Raw genomic sequence first — 16,372 nt, 5'->3', positions numbered from 1 at the left:
ACCTGATGAAATAAAATGTGCTTCCTTAGAGTCCAGGCACTTAATTTGTACTTCTAATTTCCCAGGGAGAGGAAATCAGGAGGGGGTGAGGGAGCTCTCCAGCCCTTGCCCAGGCTCCCTCCTGGCGGTTGGAGAACAGGGACATTCGTGACTGTGAGCTACACAGGGCATGGTTCTGTGCGGTCTGTGATCTCTCCTGTGAGGTGGCCATCCTCCAGACTAATCTGGTGTTTCATGTATTATGTGCTAGAACACTATTTTTAGGCTCCAAAGTCAGAGAAATTGTTTCTGTCGAGCTTTTGACCAAAGGTCTTTGTTCTGTACCCTGCCCAAAGGCTGTATCTAGAAATGAAGTCACCTTTCAGACTCCCTGGCAGGCGTGCAAGGACTTTCCCATGGAACTGCCCGGTCCTGGAATTACAGAAGGGGGGTGAGCAATATTTTCCTATGCCCATGATTACCCCTGCATCACCAAATAAAACCTGGCGTGGTGGGTTTGGGGTTTTTTTTTCTCTCAAACTGTTTCCAGCTCCTGGCTGTTGGAGCGGCTCTGGCAGCAGCTCTATGGAGGCCAGTGTTTGGGTTGGGGGACGATCCCCCATCTCCACAGATGGGACCTGGGAAGATGAGCAAGCGTTGCCTTGTGAGCAGGAATTAATAACCCAGCAGCCACTGGGTATCCAGCTGTGCTGACGGCCTGCAGCCAGGAGCAGGAACCCCCAATGTCCGAATTCACAACACGTACTTCAGGTGAACATTTAGGGAATTAAAATGCAGTGAGATGGCTGCTGCTGCATCCCTCCCCTCGCAGACGGCACAGGAGCCAGCAAGGGGCTTACGCTGGAGGGGCTAGGGGGAAAGGGAGGGCCAGTCTTCCATCTGCTCAGTGTGATGCAAATTTGTTCATCAGCTGTAGATAGAATACTTGGGGGTTTGTTGTCCTGTTCTTTGCATCCAGGGTTTTTGATGGGCAGAAGGGGCCCCGCGCTCACCAGGCTGGGTAAGAGGAACCAGCCTGACTCTTCCCTGATGCGAGTGATGGTGACGTGGTGTCCAAGCCGCTCCAAAGAGCAAGCTGTAACTCAGAGCAAACGTGCGTGTGGCTCTTTGTCGATGCTGAGCGCTGGGCAGCGCGTGGACGCGCAGGTGGCTGCGGCCATCGGTGTCCCATTAACTCACTTTTGATGTAAAGGTCTTTTCCTGCCTTACACCAAATTTGATCCAAGCTCTGGTGGTGCTTACAAAACTGGTGGTAAGAAGCTATGTTAAGCCTTGATGAGTATGATCTTCACAGGCTCATTTGAGCAGACAAGCGTCTGCGTTTGGCTGAGCTGCTAACGGGGGAACAGCTGAAGGTCCGCTGGGGTCTGGCTGCTGGGGGACGCTTGGGAGGAGGCAGCTCTTGCGCTGCGGAGCTCTCCCTGGGCTGGGGGTCTGTGCCACTCCGGGCGGTGTTCATAAGTGGCTCCTGGACAGAAACCTCCACCTCCGTGCAAACTGTGGGGTGTGAGGAGTCTGCAGAGAACAGAAACTGGTTTTGCAGCAAATGCCCTCTGTTGTAGCATCCTTGAAAGCTTCAGTCTTAGAGCTCAGCTTCTCTCTTTACCTTTGCCAGCTCTTGATGGAGGCCCTTGTACGTTGAGCTTACCCAGACACTGGCCTTCCTCACAGCCTCCTTTGCAGTTATAAATAGTGTGTGCGATGCATCCCACGTGTCCCAGAGCTGTCAGCTTGGCCTCTGACTCTGCTCGTTGCTGCTGAGGATTACTTTCCACTAGTAGAGCAAAGCACACTGAAATGCAAAGCTTTAAACCCAGGTAGAGAAAATGCTTTAAGACTGCAACGAACTGATTGCTGCTCTGGAGCAAGAACAGGTTTCTGCTGCAGGTTTCTTGAGAGCCTTTGGTGATACCTGCATGGGACTCTAGAAAATGCTGGGATCCATAACAATTCTCTCGTGACTTTCTTTTCATATTTGGTAAGTTTTTAATACCACAGTTTCACTGACCGTATTTCTTGCGCAAAAGTACACAAGCCTTCGGTGTGCCCTGAGCTGGCTGCTGCTGTCATGAGCCTGCTAAGCCTGAAAGCAGTCAAACAGACCATGACAAGCTCAGCTTTGAATAGGGCTGGCTGCCTCCTGCAAGCCTGTGCTCCTGCTGAAGCTCTGCTGTGCCAGCCCGAGCTTCCTACCCTGTGCCTGTGGCTGGTGTCCTCCTGTCTGTCCTTTGGGCTAGGTCTGCCCGCAGTGGGGGGGTGACCCCTGCGAAGGGGACCCTCCCCAGGGAAGGTGGAGGGAGCTGCGCCGACACCTTGGGTCCACAGCGGGAAGCACAACTGGGAGTGAGGTTTGTTAAATGAGTTATGACGAGTTATATTCATTCGTGTGTCTCTAAAAAGATAAAGCTCCTTGGACTGGAACTGTGCTGTGCTTAAAATGTACTTAAAAAAAACTTTATGCTGTGACCTCTTATTTTTTTAAAGAAAATAAGTTTAGTTGCAAAATTGACTGAATTTTCCATTTCCCCTGGTATGAAGTGTAAGGATCAAACAGCTTGAAGTCTTCAGTGCAGATTTTGTCAATATCTAGCATATTAAGGCAGTACTGGGCCATTTCTTTTAGCATTTGTATTTCTTTTGGACTAGTTGTCCACTGCTTCCATGGCTTTAGCAAAGCCTGTGCACTTTAAAGCTGTTTTAAAAAATTGATAACTGTGAAATTTGTATGAGGCATCTATTACAGAAATCAATGTTGAAGACACAAAGGCAAAAGGCTGACATTTGACCACAGAAAACTGATGTAGCTCTGTAAGAATGCCTTGACCAATAATTGGATAATTATGTCCAATAGTTTAAATGCACCATGATGACTAGGGTTTGGGGTTTTTTTAATTAACTTTGCTTCTTTCCATCATGTTAAAAATAATTATTACATATACAGTGGTTCAGCTTGGATCAGGGCAGCCTAAGAAGTTGCCGCCATAAGCACAAACCTCTGATACAGACGTTGACTGTCTGATGTTCTTCTAGGTGTTTCACACATTGTTTTTTCTGAAATGGGTAATCATCACCTTGGGCATGTCATAGAAATATGGTGGAGAGTGGGTTGAATGTGAGGTTTTCTGACTGATGATCCTAAAAATATGGATAAACAGAGTGCTAATGGCTGTATGATACTTGCGTAGTCAGCGCTCCACTACCCAAGTACAGCGTTAGCACCCCTGAGTACACCTTGCTGCTGCGTTCTTGATGAAATATAGAGAATCACAGTCCAGATTATCCACAAAACAAGTATCTATATTTATTACCTTCAACTTTCTGTGATAACTGAAAATGGACAAACTATTTCTGCTTGATAGCTTTAGGAAAATTATCATGCACCTGCACATGCACTCTGAAAAAGCTGCTGAAACTATATTCATCCCCTGCAAGATCAAGGACATAGGATCAGATCCTCAGAGATGATTATGCATGTAATTCTAATTAAAACCAATGTAAATTAAGAATGAGTAAGGATGAAATGTGTAACTACCTCTAAAACCCTTGTTCATTGTGCCTAAGCTGAAAAAGTTGACTGTCTGCAAAGGTCTGTGGAACAAGAGACTGAGATGACTTTTCTGCCGCCCTCCTTCTCCCCGTTCCTGTCTTGCACTGTTTGCTTTCGCTTGCTCCAGTTTGACCACAGCAATTTTAGTGAACGTCCAACAACGAGTGAGGGGTTTTCTGGGCTGCAATGACCTGCTGGGCAGGGTACCACACTGCACAAGACCCACGTTGTAAAGGCTGATCTACCCCTCTGCATGATACCCATGGGCATGATCCCAAGGGATGGTGGAGCTGATGGAATAATAATAATAATAGGGGACACTATAACATAAATCACTTCTCATTTCAAAGCAAAGCAGCAATGTAAATTAGAAATGTTTTCTTAGCAGCTATGAGAGGTAATAGATATACCACTTGTCAAGGTGCTGGTAATGATAAATATGCAAATAAGTAACATGGTTTACATATACAGAACATTTTTTTCATTTTACTACCGTAATCTGTGGTAACAGTTACACAGGACATGAAAGCCTAACACGAAAGTTCAGGCTGGCATTCACCTGTTCCAGTTTGCCAAGGAGAGGATACGCTCTGGCTGTTTCTGATCCAACTTTCGCTTTTAGCCTCACGCAGGAGCCTGGGCTTGGAGTTCCAGCTACTGCAAGGAAGTTAATGAACGCCTACTTTGCAGGTCTTTTAGGGTGGCAATTCTCTTCCTGTCCACACAGGATTTCTTTGCTTCTGTGTTTAAAAAGAGAAAGGAGAAAAGAACAAAGAACCGATGTAGTTCCTTTATTCACAACAGATACTTTCATACAACTAACCTTTCATACAACTAACTTTGCAATGCAGATAGGAGTATTCAGGTGAGTATTACTTCAGCATAATCCTAAAATGCCTTTAACTGTTGCTGTGAATCTTCCTTTTTAAAATACCGTTGTAATAGAATATGAACCCAGGGAACTTCCACCACAGTTGGTGTATCTTCACTTTCACTGAAAACAAGAAATATCTAACACCAAGGAACACAGCAAGAACCCTGGTTAACTAAAACGTGAACCTGCACACAGGCTGGCGCTCACCAAACACCCTGCTCTACCTGCTGTAATTCAAGGAAAGGTGGGTGTGAGGAGTTGGGCGAGTTGTTGGGGTTTTAGCAGTACTTATAAGGAATCTCTTATTTAGATTTGATATAATGGTATTAAAAAAAAAAATAAATCTTGTTTTTTCAAAGGAGGAGGAAGCAGTTGATCTAACAGTCATTCTGATACCAATGTTTTTAATACTATTTTGGTGCAACACTGAGGTTCAACTCTGCCTGTAGTCAGATAAAAAAAAAAAATGCATCCAACATCACATAGTGGAAGTATTATTCAGAAATTAATACAATCCTATAAATTCATTTTTTTTATTGCACATGCAGACATACAGTAAAAAACCCAAACAGATACTGGTCCACCTGTAAAAGGTGTGTGATTGATTAATTAAATTCATACAAGATTTACTCCCAGGGAAAACAAAACACATGTGCTGGCCTGCACAGCAGCATCCAGTCCTGCAGCCACAGGATGTTGCATGATGGCAGGCCCTGCCCTCCATACCATATTACCAGGTGCCCACTAACCACATTTTTACAGGTTCCATTTCAAGCACAGAAGTCAGTACTGCTAAATAAGGACAAAAATAAAAGTAGAAAGCAAATTTATTTTTAAATTATGACAACAGTACAAAGTAGAATATGTATTGCAAGTTCAGTGAGTTTCTGTTTACTGAGCAACTTCTACTGACAGCTCAGCCATATTCCAGTTTAAGAACAAGCACTGAAGTTGCTTTCTATGAAAACATCTTTCTTGTCAGTTACACAATATGAAACTCATGTTTAAAGACAGAGCCTTATCAGCCACTTTCAACAGTTATTAAGAGAAAAAGGAACAAGAAAACTCTGACTCCACAAGGAACCTTTTTATTTAAATATATAAAACATGATATTTTGGCAAACATTCATTTTCTCATTAAATAAGGTACAATCACTGAATGAAAAGGCATTCCATTAGTAAAAACAAATAAGCAAGCAACCCTTTTTTAAAATCTATACAAGGATGAGGCAAATATAAGATGCAAATTTATTATTTTACAGATAAAAAGACTGAGAAGCAGTAGCCTGCAAGTAGATACAACAGAAGGAACTTCTATTAATTGGGGAGTTAAATAAACATCTTTGCAAAAGAAGCTATGTATTAGGCACTAAAGTCCAAATTTTAATCCAGGCTGTTCTGCATCGCACTCCGAACTAGTAAAAACTGATGGAAGTTTCACTCGTGCTAATTCCTTCCAGCTGACTGTGTCTCTCAACACTTCACATCTCACACAAATGTGAGAGCACACTAAGTAAAATCTACATAAGGAAGAAACTGCCTCGAGCAAGGTAAAAGCTTCTCTGAATTCCCATATATAGTACATAAGGCCACACATTGTTTTGGGCTAATCCCTTATTGTCATGATTACAGCAGCAGTGACAAATATTCACATCCATGAAGTACAACAAAACAGCAGTTTAGATGAATACCTAGCTGAATCAGATTGCTATATTAAAGCTAGGATTGTTTTTAAACATCAAGTTCTTTTAATTTTCAAAGATACTTCACTACAAAGCAATAACAGATGTTAATGCATCTGAAAAAAGCTCTATGAATTGATCCAGAAGACTATATACGATACATTAGCTTTAGTATCTCTTTTCCCATTCTCACTAAACAAGAACACATTTACAGAACAAGTACACACTGATCAGGTAGTCATCGCTAGCTCAGATGTTTCTGCTGTTCACCTCCTGTATTCCCAGATGAGTATTTTCTTTGCTCTGAAACTAGATGTCAAGTGCCTTTAAAACGTACTACTTGAAGCTGTAGTCGTAAGGCGTCTTCCAATGTAAATCCTGAGGACCAAGAACACATAGTCAGTGAGTGCTGCATTTCATTTTAAAAAGAACATACAGCATCCAAGGAACACTTTTTTTCCTCATCAGGTTACTAGTTACGTAATTTCCAGCAGGAGCAGCAGTGCCAGCTATAATTAAGCGGGCAAATCAATTGACTAGTATGAAACTTGGTTTTCAGTTGCTAGTGACTTTGTGCACACCCTTTTCTAGTAATGCTCCCTGAGCTCTAAGACTGAACAATTCTGTGTAAGCTGTTCAGTTTCAGGAATGCAGGAGTCAGAGATAAGTATGTGGTTAGCAAGGACACACTGGTTCAGGTCTCAAAGACAGATGTTTTATTATGTTTTTCCTTTTGTTATCTTAAGTTTTTCCATTTGCTGAATACCTCTGAAATTTGTAAAGCTCTCATTTTACTGTCATCTTCATGTACTTCTTACTATTTCTCTAGTCATTATTTCCCAGCTTGGTATGCTTTCACAGCTGCCCTACATTGCATCTTCTATTCATTTACTTCTTGTAGCTTAAAAAAATTATTATTTTGAAGGGTAACTATTTTACTGATGCTACATTAAGCACTTCCTGAAGATGTGACTTTGTTACTCAATCATTATGGAACTGGAATGATGTTAATTTGCAGCAGTGGTAGAGGTGACCAGGAAGAAAATAAGTACTTACTTACATCACCAAACTTGTTTATTTTGAAAGGAAAATTCCATTATGCTTTTATTCTATCTTCTCCAATTACTCATTTTATTTTTGGAAGGAGTTAAATTAGTCTCATGTTACTTTTACAGTATTATGTGGCTGAGATCTTGGGTTTGTACAGGAAGATAACCTGTGCCTTCATCCATCCAAAATGATGCATATCACAGGGACCACAGAAGGTTTGGGCTGTCCCTCCTTCCAGTTACTGCAGCTGCACAGAGCCCTCCTCTTCCCCTCAATCTCTTGCATCCCCTCACTCTCAACTTTCACAGCCTTGATCAGGTTCAGGATTTATGCAAGGGAGTGAGCAGACAAAGAGCAGGACCAGAGCTAAAGACAGGTGTCACCCCAGAACTCATCTGACTTCTCCCTGAGCCCTCCAGTGTGGGACAGCATACTCTGCTGGGAGAGCGGCCAGACATGCCCAGATTCGCAGCGTTCCTTGCTGGTATCGGGGAATCTGCCATGCTTAGGCACAGGCAAACTCTGATCGTAACTAAAAGGCATTTAATCTTTTCCCTTTAGTCTGTGTTCTGCAGCTGTTTTTAAAGAAGGATCATCTAACCCCTAAATCATCTAAAGAAAACCAATTCCCACTTTGTTTCATGTCCCCCATCCCTCCCAGGTGCAAGTGGAATTTTAAAATATATTAAATAGTATCTTTTTCCTTTGCGATTAGTTGTGAGATCAACAGTCGTATCTCCAATGGAACCAAGTATTGTTTAAGTGTAACTATGGTTCATACATATAACTCCTAATTTCACTGCCCCTTAATTATTTTGAAAAATTCTCAACTAGTGAGAAAAGCAGAAAAGGAAAACTTCATACATTCGGCAATACCACAAGCAGACAAATAGAAAGCACTTCCTGAATAACTATATGTCCCCCTTCTATGGAAAAAGTATTACCCATCTTTTAGACAAAGAGGCAACTGGGAGTCAGAATTACACCTCAGAGAACAGAGGTTAAAAAAAAAATCTATCTTTTTTTTTTTTTAATTTACACTTACCCTAGTCCAATGGCAAGCAAATGAGAAAGCAGCAGAGATGGAAGAAAAACCTTCAAAAATTCTGCTGAGAATATCCCCCCTTTCTTCATTACACTGGTATTCCTCATGCTGAGAGTAGCTGTGCGCCTGGGATGTTTAAAAAGGAATTCCCTAGTTTTGAGGAAGAAAACATAGTCACAGCATTAACAGATACATATCTAGACTTGTGGAAGTAAAGGCTGCACCTGAGTTCATCCAGAAGAATTGACAGCACTCACTTTGGTGGGATGTTCTCGGGCCTGCTGGACCAATCCCATATCCGATCTACATTCTTCTTCAGGAACCTTTCTACTTCTTTCTTCCTTTCAAGAAAATCTTCTTCAGACTACAACAAAGAGCCATTATCAAACGCTACTCAGAACTACAACAGGTAGGAAGTTAGTACTGCAAAACAAAGCTCCTGTTCTGCATCAAAGACCATATGCTAGACTACCTCTGAAGCTCACTTCTCCTATCTCCTCCCACTGTGGACTCTCCATATCCCTTCTGCTGAAGTATTTAGATCCTACATAAAGACAGAGGGAGGAGGGACATCTGTCATCAGAGCAGGATGTGAATGGAAAAGACCATATCCCATATCCATACCCCATATTTGCTTAAGTAAAGACTACCCTGGAAATAAAATGCCAGAGCCCTGCATTTAATCCTTACATACAGGATCCAAAAATATCTCCAGTTCACACATCTGACTGACATTTGGCAGAAGAAACTTTTTGCCTGCATTCAAAACTGGATGGATGTCATACTTATCTGAAGATCCTTGATCAAGCTAACACAAGCCAAGTGAAACTACTTCTAGTCTCATAAAGCTACCTGGCTTTTGGGCCAGTATTGGAAATAGGGGTGAAGTGAGCCCAGGTCGACCTGCACACATCTGTGCAGAAAAACACCCCCAAACAAACAGTGGCTTTGTTTTCAAGTGAGTTACAGCATAAATGCTGAATAAGAATAGTTTCTTGCTTAATACATGTGCATTAAATGGAGCCAAGGTCTTGTGATGAAAATAGCATCTGATCATAGAATTAACATAGCTATATATGCAGACATATACACTTAAGAATGGAAATAAAATTGTCCACGCAACTTTAATTCTGATGGTTTTCTAACTTTTGATTATTTGTTCTCAAAGTCTAAATAATGATCTTTAAACATAGGAAGGGTTTTCTGGAAATACAAAATAAAAATAATTAATTTCCAGGAACATATTTAGCTAACCTGAAGGTGGTAATTCATTCAGCTAGATTCCTGTAAGAGTCATAGAGATAATGGGGAGAGTTTCAGATAAAGGAAGAGTCAATGGGACCAAGCACATTTCATGTAATTTTGAGAACTGATTAAATCTACGTATTATTAATACATCTGTATAACTTAGAAACTGTATGAAGTTGAAACCCCACAAGGTTAAATACTGTACAAACAGCAAACACATAGACCTTGTTTTAAAAAGTTCATAACATGGGATAGAAGATAATCCATGAACTAACACAGACAGCCAAGGAAATCAAGGAGACCCCGAGATGATAATAGCCAGTGCACACTCAGCTACAGATCATAAACAACAGTAACTGAAAGAGGGAAGTGATGGAAGAAATCTGTTTTTTTAAAGTCAGATGCAAGGGTCCTGAGTTCTTACTAGAATTAAAGAAATAACATTGCACATCAGAGCATGAGTAACTGTTAGTGCTGGTAACTTTTGCCAGTTTATTGTACATAGTACATCTCTTCATGCAGAGGCCCCAAGTGAAATATAATCTTGATTTCTAATTGCTAACTGCTAACCCTGTAAGAATTAGTCACAGGCACAGAATATACTTCGATTTAATGAGAAAATAGTATCTCTTTGTATATAAACAGTGCAGGGAGAGTGATTTACTCAAGATAATACACCAAGTCTTTGGAAGAGCAGAGAAATTTACTTAAATACTTTTAATACTTTACTCCTCAAAATATTTTATAAGTAAATTTTTTCATACTAAAAGCCAGTATCTAATCACAGTGAAGACTTAAGATTTTAGCCTGTCATCATGCAACAAGCTGTATATCAATAAAACATGGTTAATGTATAGTATCCGTTTTCCCCACTCTTTTCTCAAATGTATTTACTAATTTTCTTTGCAATTATGTAAACAAATGTACAAAATGAAATGAGAACTAACAGTGAGTTTTTCAAAGCAGCATGTAGAAATACTAAGTACTAGTTGTTAAAACAAAACGGAATCATAAAGCCATGGCAGTGCTCTGAAAATGTATGTTATTGGCTGTCACATTTAAGTGACTCTAGGAATTCTTGCTGCTGTCAAATTCACTTTTTAAATTCATAATGCACCAGTGGTAGTGCATTTAAATAAAATTTCATTGTGGGGGATGCATGAAATGTGCCAAATTGACAGTCAGTGGGGGAAGAGGAAACTTCTGCATGGTAAATTGCCCACAGAACATTAATATTCACATAAATAGCCATGTATATACCCACCCTATCAATGCATTTCCTATATATCTTAATGTAAAATCTGATTGTCTCAATCTGTTAGACTTACATCACAATCGACCTACTGAGTAAAGAATAATGCCCACCTCACAGGACAAAAGAAACCATGATACATCTCAGGATCACCAGAAGTTGGAGGCTTAGGAAGGTGCTGACTCCAGCTCTCTTGAATTCTAGACTAGTGGTTATTTTTTGGATTGTCTTTTTCCTAAAAGCTACTTGTAGGATCTGAAGGTTGGCCTTTTCAACTTGTGGCTTGAAAGAGGCATTTGAGAACCCAACCATTTTAAAAGACAAGATAGTAGGGTGCCTAAATCCTTCTGAAATATCTCAGGTTACAGATTAACAAAAAAAAAAAAAAATCCATGCAAGTCAGATACAAATACACAAAACCTGAATCTGCAAAGACTATTCTAAGTTATTTAAGTCTCTACATTAGCAGCTTCACCTCTTATTTCCTAATGCTGGTTTTCAAACAATGAGAGTAAGAAATTCTTTCTCCCAAAGCAAGATGAGATTTTTACCTGAAAGCTATTCTTTTCTCCACTGCTGTGACTCTCTATTTCCAAAGCTCTGTGACTGTCCTGAGGTGTCTGGGAACGAGGAGGGCTTGATAAAGAGAGAAGCACAAGTAAGAAAGAACTCAATAAATTTTTTATGACATTGTTTATGTTATGCACTAAAAGCTAGTCAATGAAGCTTACATCCACAGTTCTCCCAAAGAGCTACAGTGCCCTGACCATAATTTAAGAGATTAATCTGTCAATGGGTGACATAATCCAGCCATCATATTCAATTAATCTTTGATCGTCTAACGATCTGCCAAGAAGTTTGCTGCACAGAGCTGTTTTTCAGCAGTGCAGAGATATGCCTGTGAGGCTGTATGATTTGGCCCGTGTTACTTATTAAATAACAACGGGCAGCAAATGATGAATAAAGTGGGGTTTGGTTTGAATTCAGACTAGCCAGATAAGGCTAGGAAGTTCTGCAACCTACTGTCTATTTTGAGTCCTGTAGCTCTTTTTTTTTTTTTTTAAATAAACTTTAGGCTGTAGACTTCATAGCCCATCAAAATCAAATAAATTAATTAATAACACTGACTGACAATTTGCATCAGATATAAGTTGTTTTGTTATGTTATACTCCTAGAAATCCGTTATGATTTGTAAACTAGATATAGGACAATTCTTAGCAATTACCTAAGAACTATTAACTGATGTACTGCATTACAAAACACAAGTTGCTTATTATCACCTTTCTCTAACATTCCTGTTGCAGACAGCAGTGTTAGTAGCGCTATATGCTCTTAAGAACAGAACTGACACTGCTTGCACAAGGACTGAACCTTTAGAATGACAGCCACACACGGCTCCAGAGTATTTTATTTACTAGAACAAGGCTGCTGCCTGTACAGGAGCAGCACACCCATGGTAAGTTCAGCTGCTGCTGCTGGCCTTCTTTATCAGGATACACCAAAACCCTAAGATGGCATCCTCGTGAGATGTGACAACTCTCCTAGAGTCCTCTCCCCTGTAATTTCTTTCTGGTTTCAGGACAGGCTTCCACACAGGCATTACTCTAGTATTTAAATACCAATCTTTTAAATATGAAATTTTCCTATCTCTTCCTCTCTGCATGCGTGTATATGCACAAACATATGTAAACACACACACATACATAAGCATTTCTGGATTTGTCTTTGCCACTTGTGCATAAAAATGGCTTTGTCTAATAGTGACCTTTACTTTGCTTACAATAAAGCATCTTGTTTACCTGTCGCAATGTGAACTTTCTCTTGAACTGCTTCTTCCAGATTCGTGTTGAGCATCAAGGAGTATTTTCTCCATGTCACCATTGTGAATGGAAATAGAGGCTGGTACTTGTTCTTGGCTCGTTGGAGTGACAGTGTTTCCACTGCCATTTCCATTACTGCTGAAGTGGAGTTCCACCCAGGAACCTGCTTGGCATAATTGAAAATAGAAGCAGAATAAACCAAGTGATTTTGCATAAAAGGCACGTAAAATATGAGACTGTTGATCCTCCCCAGCATGACATTATAGTATGACATGCGGAAGTACTAGCATTGACATCTCAGCTAATAAACATGATGAAATGCCAAAATGTGGGGATGCCTTTGTTAGTGAGCTGGAAGTCTCACAGAACTGAAGCTGGTCAGTACATTGTGTCTCTTTCTGCGGCTGAAGATCTTTAATTTCAGGATACATTTAATTTTTATTGTTCAACATAGGTGGTAGTCAAACAAAACAATCTCAAGGACTTTCTCTTCCAAAGTTTATTTATTCATTTATTGAAAGTCCAATAACTGTGTTTTGTTTAGCCTTTTTCAGTAAGGGTTTTTTAGGTGTTACTGTTAAGCAATAGAGGATATGTGGCAACAACTAGATCATGTGTTTGCTACTTGCAGTATATTTAACACAGACAGTCACATGTTGCTTTGTTTTTTTAAGAGTGTGCTGAGTAACAACTCTCTTCTAGGCTAGCAGTAACCAATGCACAAAAGGACCTGTATCTGTTGTCTCATTTATAAATATCAGATCAAGGGACAGAGAGTATTTGCATTGTATAAATGTCAGTGGCATTTACCTAACACGCTTAGGTGTGTAAACAACAACAGAAGTAGATAGAAGTATTGTGCCCATTCTAGAACAGTTTACACGAAATGTAACAGTAAATACAGGAGAAAGAGGGCAAGTGAAACTCCCAGAATTCTGGTGAGCACAGCAGAAATGATGTCCAAGGCATAAGCACAGAAAGGGAGAGACAGATAGTGGTGTTTGGACTGTTCCTGCTGAGGAAGGGAGGCTGGGGCAGAGGTCAAGAGAACAGCAGAAGGAATAAAGGAGCAGTTTTAGAGGTATGGAGAAGGGGAGAAGCCAATGCAGAGATCTAGCCTGACATAGAAACATCAAATGAAGAAAGACATACTGGTTGTGAAGAGATTGAAGGTTCATAAATTAAATTAAAACAGCAAAAAGCCAAAGTGCTTAACCTGCACTAGTAACAGTAATATCTCTCTTCTAAAAAGCCAGATGACCACAGTATCTTTCGAATGGAAACATACTGAGTTACAAGCTTTGAAGTAGCATTTTTCTGGATAGCCTCTTTTACTTCACAACTGGTTTGTTGTTTTGGTTGTGTCATGGTTTAACCCCAGCCAGCAACGAAGCACCAGGCAGCCACTCACTGACTTCCCCCCCACCCAGTGGGATGGGGGAAAGAATCGGAAGGAAAAAGGTAAAACTTACGGGTTGAGATAAGAACAGTTTAATAGAACAGAAAGCAAGAAACTAATAATGATAACAACAACAATAATAAAATGACAGTAACAATAAAAGGATTGGAATATACAAAACAAGTTATGCACAATGCAATTGCTCACCACTCACCGACCAATGCTCAGTTAGTTCCTGAGCAGCAATCCCTCCAGGCCAACTCACCCCAGTTTATATACTGGCCATGACATATGGTATGGAATATCCTTTGGCCAGTTTGGGTCAGCTGTCCTGGCTGGGTCCCCTCCCACCTTCTTGTGCCCCTCCAGCCTTCTTGCTGGCTGGGCATGAGAAGCTGAGAAGTCCTTGACTTTAGACTAAACACTACTTAGCAACAACTGAAAACACCAGGGTGTTATCAACATTCTTCTCATACTGAATCCAAGACATAAGACTATACCAGCTACTAGAAAGAAAATTAATTCTATCCCGGCCGAAACCAGGACAGTTGGTTTGTGGTTTTTTTCCCCCCTCCATGTGACCATATGTGGTATGTGTTTGGGTACATGTTTATACCCAGACAAACTTTCCCCTACTCCTTCCCCCCAAATTTATAAAAGCCCAGGTTGTTACCAAAGAATGATCACAACCACTGAAGCTTAAATTAAGCTAGTGTCCAGCTGGAGCTCTGGCTCCAGCTACCTTGAGTATCAGCTAGCTCCTAGTCTACTTGCCCTTGCTCCTCAGCACGTCCCACCTCAGCTTCTGCTCCTCTGCTTATAAAAGCAGAACAACTTCATGCTGTGTGGACTGCACTACAATGATTTGTATACATGGTCATAAGCTATTTTCTCCTGTAAAGATGTGTACTATTTGAGGCATGCTCACATTTCAACAATCATCAGCACCACAGGCAAACATAACTGCTTCATACAGCGAACTAACACTACCTACTGAAATCTTACTGGATACAGCACAGTGAATGCATGATAAAACACAGAGAAGATTAAGATTACAACAGAATTACCTGTGTTTCACACGTTTGTTGGGTTTTTTTAGACTCTCTTGAGAGTAAGGTTGTGCTAGTGCACTAGGAATGTCCTATTGTATTATCATTTAAAGATAAAAGAAACCGTATTTTTATGAGGTTGGAAATACAAACAGATAAAAAGCGCACATAACATGGCAATGCAAACTGAACAGACCAAGTTGTGGGGAAGGATTTTGAAGAGAATGATCTTGTATGATATTCCAGCCCAGGATACATACTGCGGGAGCGCAGCAGGTCTGGAAATCTTAATTTCTTAATGTATGGCTTCCAAAACCGGAAACAAAAAAGCAAAATTCTACAGAAAAATGAGAATCTCTCCTTAAATTGCTAAAAGTCACCGTGTAAATCACACAATTTAGTACGCAGCTGCACACAGATCTTTCACGGGCAAGGTAAATTTCCTTCCGACTTCAGCGAAACGCACAACACGTGCGATTGACCCTGATCCCTCCTCAAAGGGATATCCCAAACTGCCCGCAGATGGTTTCTTTTGAGGAGGAAGGATCCGCATTTGCCCCACTGCACAGATCTCACGAGGATCTACGCTAACCTAGCCTTACTTGCCAGTTCAGCTACACAACCGAGACACCAGGGCGTTTTACATCTGACCCGTTCTTCCGTCCGAGTCTTCACCTCCCTGCGCGACGAGGAAGCTCTGAGGACGGTTGGTTTAACGAGCAATGACTGCGGGGCTGCGGTACGGGCACAGCCGAAGGGGAGGGAAACCCGCCCCGTACGGACGGGGGCTGACCGGGCGCAGCGCGTCAGGTCTCGCCTGCCCGCTCCGGGCAGGCACCGACCGGCACCGGAGCGTCCCCCAGGCCCGGCTCCGCCGAGGGACATACCGCCCGAGCAGCAAGCCTCGGTGGGGCTGCCCGGACCCACGGAGGCAGGCGCGCTTCTGGCGCCTTAATGGCCGCAGGACGCTGCCCCGCGGCTTCGCCCCCCGCAAAGCGCCCGCGCCGCGGCGGCAGAGACACCGCCCGCCCCCGCCTCCGCGCCCGGCCTCCAGGTAGGCCCGGGGCGGCGGCGGACCGACCGCCCGACCGCCTCAGCGCCGCGCCGCCCCTGAGGGCAGCGCCGCCCGCGGCCGCGCAGGCCGGCGGGCACCGCGGGAGGGAGGAAGAGAGGGGAGGCCGGACCGCCTCACAGACCCCGCCACCGCCCGCGGCGGCCCCAGGCCCGACCTCCCCTGTCAGCGGCCGCAGGCCCTTACCCTGCAAGTTCTCCTCCTGCGGGCTGAGCCACGACATGGCGCGGCCTCCGCTCCTCTGCCGCCGCGGCGGAGCGACGCGACGCGCCGGGCCGGGGGAGCTGCGGGGTCGGTGGGACGCGCACTGACCGCCGCCGCCCCCCGCCTCCG

General features: G+C 42.4%; 1 protein-coding gene and 1 long non-coding RNA gene across 2 annotated transcripts; both read right to left on the bottom strand.

Moving 5' to 3' along the window:
* Positions 1–3,276: 3,276 nt before the first annotated feature.
* On the bottom strand, positions 3,277–4,286 carry LOC121233622. Its single transcript, XR_005933503.1, has 2 exons — positions 4,107–4,286; positions 3,277–3,837 (listed from the first exon to the last, which is right to left on the bottom strand). It is a non-coding gene; the product is annotated as an uncharacterized LOC121233622 (long non-coding RNA).
* Positions 4,287–5,230: 944 nt separating this feature from the next.
* On the bottom strand, positions 5,231–16,372 carry BNIP3 (BCL2 interacting protein 3). The gene is made up of 6 exons (XM_030029790.2): positions 16,226–16,372; positions 12,499–12,682; positions 11,250–11,334; positions 8,456–8,562; positions 8,199–8,348; positions 5,231–6,481 (listed from the first exon to the last, which is right to left on the bottom strand). Exons 1-6 carry the CDS (start codon positions 16,260–16,262, stop codon positions 6,430–6,432), a joined length of 615 nt encoding a protein of 204 aa, XP_029885650.1. The 5' UTR covers positions 16,263–16,372; the 3' UTR covers positions 5,231–6,429.

This window comes from Aquila chrysaetos, chromosome 11 (genome assembly GCF_900496995.4).
Source record: "Aquila chrysaetos chrysaetos chromosome 11, bAquChr1.4, whole genome shotgun sequence".
Classification (NCBI taxonomy): domain Eukaryota; kingdom Metazoa; phylum Chordata; class Aves; order Accipitriformes; family Accipitridae; genus Aquila; species Aquila chrysaetos.
The sequence above is the reverse complement of the archived record's forward strand: the minus strand, read 5'-3'. Positions and strand labels throughout refer to the sequence as shown.

What these genes read in the sequence shown, in the direction of transcription:
- BNIP3 (XM_030029790.2), bottom strand. Translation starts at nt 16,262, where the DNA reads ATGTCGTGGCTCAGCCCGCAGGAGGAGAACTTGCAGG. An exon ending in GCAGGAGGAGAACTTGCAGG is followed by an intron (nt 12,683 to 16,225) that starts GTAAGGGCCTGC and finishes TATGCCAAGCAG; the next exon opens with GTTCCTGGGTGGAACTCCAC. An exon ending in TTGCTTGCCATTGGACTAGG is followed by an intron (nt 6,482 to 8,198) that starts GTAAGTGTAAAT and finishes CTTGGTCCTCAG; the next exon opens with GATTTACATTGGAAGACGCC.